This window comes from Acipenser ruthenus, chromosome 14 (genome assembly GCF_902713425.1).
Source record: "Acipenser ruthenus chromosome 14, fAciRut3.2 maternal haplotype, whole genome shotgun sequence".
NCBI classification, from domain to species: Eukaryota; Metazoa; Chordata; class Actinopteri; order Acipenseriformes; family Acipenseridae; genus Acipenser; species Acipenser ruthenus.
Window position 1 is genome coordinate 25,311,085 of NC_081202.1, and position 10,651 is coordinate 25,321,735.

Consider the following 10,651-nt stretch of genomic DNA (forward strand, 5'->3'; position numbering starts at 1 on the left):
TAAAAATGTAGAAGGGAAAATATGAAAGAGGTGGAAAGTAAACTTCAACAGTAAATAACCATTGCATAGGTCACCTCAGGTCAGCATAGACATGCAGGCTACCACACTCAAAGGAGCAGCATTTTTAAATAGAAGAAAGCTGCTTGACCATAAATAAAGTCATGCAAATGATAAGAGTACTGTGTGTGGGAACGGTAAGATAGATGCGTCCAGCTGAAGTTCAGATCTCTATCAAACAGGAAGAGGTTTCTGTGGTGTTTAGTGACAACTCGTTGAAATGGAAATAAAGCCAGACATATCTGCGAGTTGATAACCGCTCCCACACACGTGACACAACGTGTAACAGTTCTGAAGTTGTCTGATTTTATAAGCTTTGCTTCCTAATCGTTTGTTTCAGAATGAAATGGCAAGTCACGTTACCCAGGCGAAACAGAGGGCGTTCGTGTACTATATTTTAAAAACACTTTAACCTTCGAAAAAGGATTTCAGACACGATGTTTTGGTTCATGGAAGGGATGTGTTTTTTGCCGGTTTCACTGGTGATTTGGTCGTCCTCTTCTTTTATAGTGTCATATATTACGGCGTTACTTGAACGTCATGTAGATCCGGTGTTCCCGTATATAAGGTAAGATACAGTATTTAAATTTGTTGATGACTTTCTGCATTTCTAAAGAATAAGTGCAGTAGCCTACACAAAATAACTACCGTATACCGTAGGTTAATTTTGCAAGGATTCTGTATGTGAACTATGTTCATTTGTGTAATTTACGCAACCTACAGTACAGTAAAGTATACCCGTTTTTTTTTTTTTTTTTTTAAAGAAAGCATTTTAGGTTGCTATATTAAATGTAAGTAGTTTAAATGTAAGTAGGATAATCTAACGTTAAACGTTGCTTACAGTAGTACTGTACTAGTAGTTAACGCCCTGCACATAAATCATTGATAGCACTATGTAACACAATTTTTGTTCCTGGGTAGTAAGTATTATTTCCTAATTGCTTATGCCTCAAAAGTATAGAAAATGGCTATTATTCCCCACAAACTTTGCTTTTGTGACCAGACAGTGATATTTTGAAATGTACCTATTTCCAATGAGAAAACGGGCGAATTTGTGTCTTTTCGTTCACACGACAACAACATATGAATCCAAATTAACATGTATTTATACTAAAGTAATACAAAAATGACTACAAAAGATTTTGAAGTGAGTAGTTTTTCGAGATTTACGATTATACTGTAAATCACTTTCACGAATCAGCCCCCAAATGTAGTCTCCCATCATGTTCTCGTTATACTGTCCTTGGTAGCGGCGTTCAAAGTCCAGTATATCCTGGTGGAAGCGCTCGCTTTGCTCCTCCGAGTACGCTCCCATGTTCTCCTTGAATTTATCAAGATGAGCATCAAGGATCTTGAAGGTACTTGAAGGCTGCCGACTCCTTATCTAGAGCTCTGACAAATTGTTTCATAAAGCCCAATTTGATGTGCAGTGGTGGCATCAGCGCCTTCCGGGGGTCCACCAGTGGCTCCCACTTGACGTTGTTCCTCCCCACAGAGAACTCGGTCCGCTGTGGCCAGTCCCGTCTGTGGTAGTGCGCCTTGGTGTCCCTGCTGTCCCAAAGGCAAAGATAGCAGGGAAACTTGGTAAAACCGCCTTGGAGACCCATCAGGAATGCCACCATTGCAGCCTCTTGATGCCATCTCAGAAAAATGCAGATATGTATCCACTTAGGCAGCTGGAACTAAATTGAACTGATGGGCTTAAGGCCCCTGTATTTATACTACTATTTATATTACTGGAAAGTTCTAGAAGTTACTCCAAGTTTACTCAGCACTGAATCTATCTGGAATGTTCTGGAAAATAGGTACATTTCAAAATATCACTGTCCTGGTCACAAAAGCAAAGTTTGTGGGGAATAATAGCCATTTTCTATACTTTTGAGGCATAAGCAATTAGGAAATAACACTTACTACCCAGGAACCAAAAAAAATATATATACTGTTACACGGTGTAGTTGTTCCTATATTCGCAGCTATTGGAAAGTGATTTAAGTTATACAATGTAATTCTTTTTAGCAAGTCGTTCTTTTACTTAAATGTAACTTTTAAAAAATGAATAATATGAAACAGGTTTCTCTTTCACCCTGGTGGTTTGCTGTAGTGTAGATGTTCTTTTGGATTTTTTTCAAGGTTGCATGCAAATTCTTTCTTAATTAGACGAATGTTGAGCAACGCAGCACACAGATGCTGAAATGTGAAACCATGTCATTATTTTTAATTCACGGAATGAGAAAAACAATTGGACATGAGAATGATGAAAACATGTGAGATACACATTTTTTAATGGAAGATAATCCATTATTCACCACAGGACCATTCTGGTTATGGGAGTGACCCCTCTCTAATTTCTGACCACTCTACAATAGTCTGAGTCTGTTTTACTTTTTACTGCAAAATATTTAGCAGCCGTCCTGTATAGCAGAAGTTATACTCAAGTTACTTCCCATTAAAGTATTTGCCTAATTCTTTTTAGTACAACAGAAGAGAAACAGAGACTGTATAATAATACATTTTTTAAAAAACTGTTGAAGTAAAAAATAGAATGCACAATTGCTTATGTTTTGTTTATGTTTTCCATTTCCTGTGTCACCCAAATGAAAACCACCTGTTGTGTATGCCAGAAATCATTCACTACAAGACTCTGATGCTGAGGGCCCTTATGATAAAAAATGTGTTGACTGCTACAATTAAATTCTTGTAAGACTGGATGTATTCGGGGATGTGCCACCATTGCCTTACTTACACAGAAAACATCTTTATATTGCCTTGTGCCTTGTGAAAGATGGTTGACATAATCCATAGAAAAAAGTAATGAATTGCTATAAAATCAGTAAACTGCAGTATACTGTAATTTACTAACTATAGTAAAATACTGCTATAAATGAGAATGTTTGAACAGTAGTACATATAAAAAAAACTTTACTAGTCACAGTTACCAATTTCTAAGGCAGAATACTGCAGGCTGTCTGACAGTAGTTTACTAATTTGAATGTGTGGAGTGAAGACTTGAGTAACCATATAAGAAGCATGTTAAAGGTAAATGCACATAAAAATAATACATTGCTGCAAGATTCTTTAGGATATTTTGTGTGTGAATACTGTCTACAGTAAATTGATAAAAAAAAAAGTGTCAGTTATACTGTATAGAATTTACTGCAGGACAGACATACAGACGGACAGCATCATGCACCTCACATATTAACACAGCACTTGTTTGATTAAGGAAAACGCACCTGGTATTAAATCTCAGGATCTCTGATAAAGAACAACACAGTTTGTGTTATATCAAGGTCTGTTCTGAAGTTGATGTATAGTATGTTGTTTTAATTACATAGAATAATTTCAAAGCCATTTTTTCTGAAACACATATTGTATACACTTGGTTTCTTCCAAGAAATGTTGTGAACAGAAGAGCAAATTGATATTAAGGCTAATTATGAGCCACAAGCTGTGTAGCAAAGTGTGTAATAACTTAACAAGGTTGTTTACTAAGCGTTGTGGAGGCCAGATAATAAACATTTCTTCCTTAAAAAACATCTGTTGCTTTTTAATAGCCAAATCCATGTATCATGAATTTATTAATAAACCTTTTCCCTGGACTACAGTATAAAACCTATGCTTTAAATTGCCTGTGCCTATGTTTTAAAGCAGGAGACTCCCCACAACAGTTCATAACCAATACTCAGTTTGGTTATCCAAACATATTGCAGTGAAGTCTGACACATTTTCTCTTTGTTTTTTCCCAGTGACACAGGCACAGAGCCTCCAGACAGTGGGATTTTTGGAGTAATGATTACGCTGGCCTCCTTTTTGGGTAAGTAATGAAAGATATCAGTATAGGGTATTTATGTATCCATCTGAAGCAACCAGCCTTTCTCTATCTCTGTTCTATAACAGACTGGTTTATATTAGAGAAATACTACAAATACAAATCCCTAAGCTACTTGAAATATAATTGAATTATAATTGAATTATAATCAGCAGAATAGTGTTAGCGTCAGTATAGTTAACTGCATGCTTTCAAAATACCATTGCAGCTCATGTACTCCAATAAAACATTACAGAGGGTATTGTACAAGCTCTTCTGTACTGGTTCTGGATTATTAGTGGTGGAGGCAGATGCTCATCACTGATGTTGTAGAACTGAAAATCAAAGTTATCAAGTTCCCTTTCTCAGGAAAGCGAAAGCAGAAATGCTTCATTTAAATGCAGCTGCCATTTCATTTATAGCCTCCCTTTTTGTATTAATACATAACACATTACATTTAATCATTAATCCATCTTCCTCTTTTTGCCTCTGGACTCTTGTAGGAGTGGCTACAATGTATACGAGGTACAAGTTCTTGGAAAAGTTAAATGAAACTACACATGCTATTTCTACCAAACTGAACAAGTCGGCACTATTTTTGGGGATAATTGGCTGCTTGGGGATGTGTGTTGTTGCTACTTTTCAGGTAGACCCCTTACAGCTATCTTAGAGTTTATAGCTTGAAGCCAGAATTGTAAATGTTGCCCTGCAAACATTTTCAATATTTATTGTTGTGGCAATGTTATTCGTGTTATTTTCTCCTGTATTATGAATGTATATATCTACATCATAAAGTCAAAATAAGAAACACTAATAAAGACTGAAGTCACTGTTTACATGAACTTTTCTAGATGTTCTAAATATTTAGTATTTCCTCTAGAATATGTACGGTATATTGTTGTCATCAGCAATACAACTATTGTTTCCTTTTTTATGTGATTTTTTTCTTTTAATTTCAGGAAACAGTTATTACTTTAGTTCATGACATTGGTGCCATTATTGCATTTCTCGCCGGCGTCATATATATTTCTCTGCAATCTATCATCTCTTTCAAGATGTACCCTTCAGGGAGCACTCTGATAGTGTGTTACATCCGGATGGGCATCTCAGGCATTTCCATAATTGCTGTTGTCCCAAGTATCCTTTCCCTATTCACATACTGTGAGTTACAAAATATGTCACTTAGGATATGAGCTGGTGTTGATATAACTGCCAGATACTTTATTAGTACACCTTGGAACCTTGAACCCTTTTATAAAGTGTTTTATTTTGACTAGACAGTTGACTGTTGTGACAGCTAAGGCAACTTATTTGTACAGCAGCTCCTTGACATGTAACTTCACCAGTGATTGTGTGTGCTTTAATGGTGCCAAGAACACAGCTGCATTGGGATCCAGATGAAAAGGTAGTGCTTCTGATATACCGTAGTGTTTGTGAGACTCTAAACCAGTTTTAAACAACTGGTGTGTCACTATGTATGTAACTATGTATGTATGTGTTCAGATCAATGTGTGTGCTGTATATCTATATAATATGTACCTACTTTAAAAAAATCATATATTTGATTTGTATACTTAATAATAATGTTAAAAAGCAGAAAAAAAACACATTTCAGAAGATGCATTTCATCCTGGCATCGGCTTTGGCTTGTGGTCCTTTTATCCTTGTTTATAACTGTTTAACCCCTCTATAGGACTACCCGTTACACCTGGTGAGTGCAGTTTGTGAGTGGATAGTAGCCTTTGGCTTTGTCTGTTATTTCCTGACCTACATAAAAGAATTCCAGGTAGGTGCCGTTTACATATTACTGCTATACTTTAACCTTAGTAAGTTTTTTATTGCGCCAAACAAAAGTCCCACTACAGTCTCCTACAAAAGCTAAAATAAACAACAAATGCCCAATGCATTCACCTCTTGTTACTTGCTTTATAGCATTACTAGTCTGATATTTTCAGCAGTGTATATTTGTTTTTTAGCAGTGTGTCAATGTCTTTGTCTTCTAGTATGTGTGTGTGTTTATTTTTTTTAATTAAAGTTACTAACATTATTATATTAATATTTGTATCCACTGATTTTCTGTATTTTTCTCTTGACAGAAATTCACACTGAAGACCAAGGCAGAGTTCATTGATTGTTACTGAAAGAGGAGAGCACTTTAATACATTTAATAGACTTTTACAGATTGGGACATACTGTTTTAAGCAAAATGCTGCAAACTTACAATCACTATATTTGTACAATATTTATTTTGTAATATGATTTTATGTGATATAACATGCATTTTTATGATAGCAATGTTTTGCTGCATCCCATTCATCTTGTTCCATTTGGAGAAAAAAAAAAAAAAAATTATCCACACTTTTAAAATAAAGAGTACAGTTTACAACAATTTTATTTATTTAGATCTCTTTTATTTGATTATTGTATTTGATTTTTACAGTATGTTTAACTTCCTAGTTTTTCACTAGTGTGGGTACTATATAAACTCACATTTCACTCACAGTATCTCTAAAGCTATCCAACTGATGGCACTTGAGCTCCAAAACGTGGCTCATTGCACTCCAATATAGGTCTGTTCTGATTTAAAGAGGGGCTGTCCCCTTCAGGACAGCGAAAGGGGTTTGGTGGTCCACACCTGTTAGATCCCCCACATGCTTTCTTTGATAAGTTCCAGTAAAGCAGGATGTCAAAACATGTGTAAAGTGGTGTTACCACTTTACACATGTTTTGACATTCTGCTTTACTGGAACTGTGGATAGGTAAACAGGTGAAGTGCAGAAAGCTTTGTGAGGCTCCTGATACCTGCAATGGGACCAGTTTTGGTTCTAGGTCAGTTGGTCTGTACTTGCTTGATAATAACAATCAAAAATATGGCAAACATGTAAAATGTGATAACTAAGCTAGAGGCATGTGATGTGTGGTTTGTTTCACATTGAGTTCCCTAAAATATGTCATTGGATGAGACAATTGACCCTCCCCCTATAAATTATTAATATGACCAAATATATTATCAGCTGCATGGAAGCACTCTAATGTGGGAATCCCCGCTTTTGCTTTACTTTCACTTTATAAATCAGTTGCACATTACGATCAGATGGCTCTTGCATAAAACTGGAAGTTTTGCAATTTGAGGAAGTTTTATACCACTCAGCCTGTATCACAAAGGCTTTTGTCTGTTAATAGAAATGGCTAAACCAAAGCTGTTTCCTGTAACTAACTAACCATGCTGGCTGAAATTACTAAAGAAACAGGGTCGAGTTAGGTGGTAAAGGGAACTGGCATGTTTATACAAATAAGGCTACAGTATGTGGAACTCATTTCAGATAGGAATAAGAGCTGTACAGTAAACTACAGATATCTGGGCATGTCAATTAATAAGAAGAGCAGGGTCTTACAAGACATGTGTTTGGGCTTATTCCAGGGAAGCAACCCCTTTTTGTGAAAGAATATTAATATTTGGGGGGGGGGGGGGACAACCCAATAACAATTAGGTTGTTGTACACAAAATAATGTATTATATAAAGCCCATCGATGTGTAGCAAAGAAAATTAAAAAATTAAAAAATACTTGTAACAAATAATCATATGATAGGTCTACAGGCTTTAAAACTGAGAAGACACAGCAAATATATTTTGCCCAAGCATTTCTATCAAAGCTGGCCCAGCTTCTCATTTAACCTCTTCCTACAGCCTACCACTACTGACAAGGCTTTCTGCAGCCTTTTATACACACTGGGATCATTTAGATTGAGAGACTGCCCCACAAATCAAAGAAGCCAGAAACCAATTTCCATGTAAGGATAGGGATTTTTGCCTTATCCCTGCTAAACTAAAACAAAATATAATAAGAGTGTGAGAGGGGACACCTCACCCTGCTAGTTTCAGGCATACAATACAACCAGTGGGGTAGTGAGGGGGAATGAGTTGCCATTTTGAGCTCCTTCATGAATTGTGTGGACGTAGTACTTTTTTTTTTTAAGTACTAGAATAATTATTTTATTTCAAGGACTACTGCAATAATAATAATCATTCTTGCCTATTTTTTTTTAGAGCAAATGACATTGTGGAAATTACTACAACATAAATACATTTTTATACTTTACAGGCATAAAATAATTACTGAATGAAGACACATCTTGGATAATCCAAATTGAATACATTTACACATAAATAAAAATGAAAGGAAATGTGCATCAGCTATAACACAGCTAATTTCCATGCAAAGTAATACTGTACATCACTGCCATTCAGAATTCAAATGTGTTCCTTTTTAAATATACAAAGAAAAAACAGCATTATGATACTTTTGAACTATTCATAACAACAACCAAAAAAAAGAAAAAAAAACTATTCATCTGTGTATCTAACTCTGTGTGTATTTTATATAGCAATATCTGTGGTAACTATTCTGCTGCTTAAGCGAGCCATACATTTAAGTCATCAATACAGCAGATTGTATGAACAGCTGCTACAAAAGCAACTCCAGAAAAAATACAGTAATTAACATGCAGCTAATCTATTTTATTTAGTAAAATTTTGAATCATGCCGAGACACAATGGAGACTAGATTCTCAAAGATACAGGTATTTACGCAATGTTTGTCCGAAAGGAAAAAAATACTATTTACATTTCTAAAAATACCACTGCTCACTACGCACAAGTTCTTAAATAAATGAGTTGTTTATTTGTGATTTGGTAACTTTATTGGGTGCGTTTCTACAACCTGTACAAATTGTGGTAATGACAATTTGAATAAATAGCTCTGAGAATTTAGCACTATAGTCTTTCAAAGACATATGCAGCAGTTTGTGATATGGGACTAATCTTGGTCAAAGGTGATATCTGTTATTATGCTTTAACTCTCTGTGTTTATTAGAAGAACTACAGTCAGCCCACTGTATTTGCTTGTTTGTGACAGCTCACTGCTGTTGTAACATTTAAAAGAAAATACTGTACTACTGCTTGAGTAGTCTTATAGAAGAAATCATCATTTATTCACGAAACTTTAGTTAACTTCATTACCAGCCTACTTCCAAAACAAAAAACAAACAAACAAAACAGAGAACACACTGGTTCACTTGTTTTTATAAAATACCAGATTTTATTGCATCATACAGTTAGTGATGTGACCTTTTTTTCCAAACATAATTAAGATGTACTGTACAATAAAGGTACTGTAGTGTCAAAGTTTAAGTTACTATACCACACGTAGCCTGAATCACTTGTAAACAGACACATTCCTTTGTCATTATTATTTTGCTGGTACAGTATTAAACATTACCAATCTCTAACTATAATTAGTAAAATGGTCACTAGAGCAGTTTTTAATAAGGCTAAAAGCACTCTCTTTATTGCACAAGATACCGGTAATCCTCAGTTAAATGTGTATGTTGTGCTGTGTTGATTTCATTATTAAAGATGGGTTTAACATTCAGAGTTGAAAATGTCAGATTCTTCTGTATATTCAGAAACATTGGTTGAGAAAGTCTATTATGGGAGACTGAAGGAGATGTATTGCCATGGTTTCTAGGTTTTCTGAGAGTTCCTCTGCTCGCTATTCATCACAAATGCTATAATGGGTTAAGCAGGTATTTTACACACTTCATATCAGTCTCATCACCATGAGTTGCAGGCAAGTAGAAGCCTGTTAGCTTTACTGGCCAACAGTGTCAGTCACTGAAAGAGGATTCACTACCAGAGCTGTTGCTTTCTTCCTCGGTCTCTTTAACTCCTCCGTCAGGAACAGGGGCATCAGGGGTGCTAAAAGGGGATACAAAAATAAATGTATACCTTCCAGAAAGTTTCAAATGAATACAATTTAAAAAAGAAAAACTGATAAAAAGTATATCCCTTAACTGTTAATGAACCTGACAGGAATGTATGCTGAATGATGTGGGATTGGTTCAGATGCCAGATATTTAACAGATGCTGTCTGTCAGTTCAGTATCTGTTTTAGCTAAGGAATCAGTGCTGGTATAACCAATGGTGGGGTTCCCCAATTTCAGGTTATCCTCTAGGGCAGCTGAGCCGGACTGACAATAAATAACGGTTAAGGATTCTGCTTGCCCTACTAGAAGAAACAAATGAATCACATATTACTGGTATACCAATTCAGTTTGTGGAGGTCTTTATCAAGCCTGCAAACTTACTGGGTAAGGGCTGTTAACACACAGCGCTCCACAAACAGCCCTCCATACCGGGGCACTGATGCAGTATTCTTATGAAACCAGTTTTTAAATTATTAATGAATTCATGAGATGGGATATAATCAGTGCAACATGCTTTCTGATGCTGCACCTGGGTACATTAAACACACACACACACACACACACACACACAGATTGGTACAATGCTTGTGCATTTTTCCAGACCTGAGGGTACAGCCAGGATCGCCATTTTATAAAATATAAGGTAGTGACCTGTGAAAATCAACAGGCTGCTAGCATCTGACAGCAACTGTGTTCCATTTAAAATGTGCATTGATGTGTTTTTATACTCACTATTTTTTCTATGGAAAGTTTTCAAAAACGTACTTTTGGTCGATACCTAGAATGCACATGCTGTACTAATAGTACTGCATTCTTCTGACAAGTTCATTGCAATGAGAGTTCATTTATTTGTTGAAAGCTAAAGAGTCAACTTTTAATGTTTTCAATGGGAATGTTTTGAATAAGCCACTTACATTAATATGCAGAATCATGCTCTTGAACTTGTGTTGTGACAAATCATGCTCTAAACAGATTGATTACAGTAAGCCTACCATCACTGATTTGCTGTAACGACCCCT

The 10,651-nt window shown here is 35.8% G+C and overlaps 2 protein-coding genes across 3 annotated transcripts in view; one reads left to right on the forward strand and one right to left on the reverse strand.

The window, feature by feature from the left end:
* Positions 1-301: 301 nt before the first annotated feature.
* On the forward strand, positions 302-6,240 carry dram1 (DNA-damage regulated autophagy modulator 1). Of its 2 annotated transcripts, none has more exons than XM_058986219.1 (7): positions 302-625; positions 3,804-3,871; positions 4,369-4,511; positions 4,921-5,002; positions 5,212-5,270; positions 5,559-5,651; positions 5,962-6,240. In XM_058986219.1, the coding sequence occupies exons 1-7, from the start codon at positions 495-497 to the stop codon at positions 6,004-6,006; spliced, it is 621 nt and encodes a 206-aa protein (XP_058842202.1). In that variant the 5' UTR covers positions 302-494; the 3' UTR covers positions 6,007-6,240. The 2 variants fall into 2 exon arrangements, with proteins under 2 accessions (XP_058842202.1, XP_058842201.1); XM_058986218.1 differs by having other exon boundaries at positions 309-625; positions 4,825-5,002.
* Positions 6,241-8,917: 2,677 nt separating this feature from the next.
* The window catches only part of washc3 (WASH complex subunit 3), a 3,664-nt gene continuing 1,930 nt past the window's right edge, over positions 8,918-10,651 (reverse strand). The window contains exon 5 of the mRNA XM_058986509.1: positions 8,918-9,624. Coding sequence (XP_058842492.1) covers positions 9,534-9,624 — 91 coding nt within the window. The 3' untranslated portion in view covers positions 8,918-9,533. The remainder of the gene's footprint in view (positions 9,625-10,651) is intronic.

What these genes read in the sequence shown, in the direction of transcription:
- dram1 (XM_058986218.1), top strand. Translation starts at nt 495, where the DNA reads ATGTTTTGGTTCATGGAAGGGATGTGTTTTTTGCCGGTTTCACTGGTG. An exon ending in TACGCTGGCCTCCTTTTTGG is followed by an intron (nt 3,872 to 4,368) that starts GTAAGTAATGAA and finishes GGACTCTTGTAG; the next exon opens with GAGTGGCTACAATGTATACG. An exon ending in CCTACATAAAAGAATTCCAG is followed by an intron (nt 5,652 to 5,961) that starts GTAGGTGCCGTT and finishes TTCTCTTGACAG; the next exon opens with AAATTCACACTGAAGACCAA.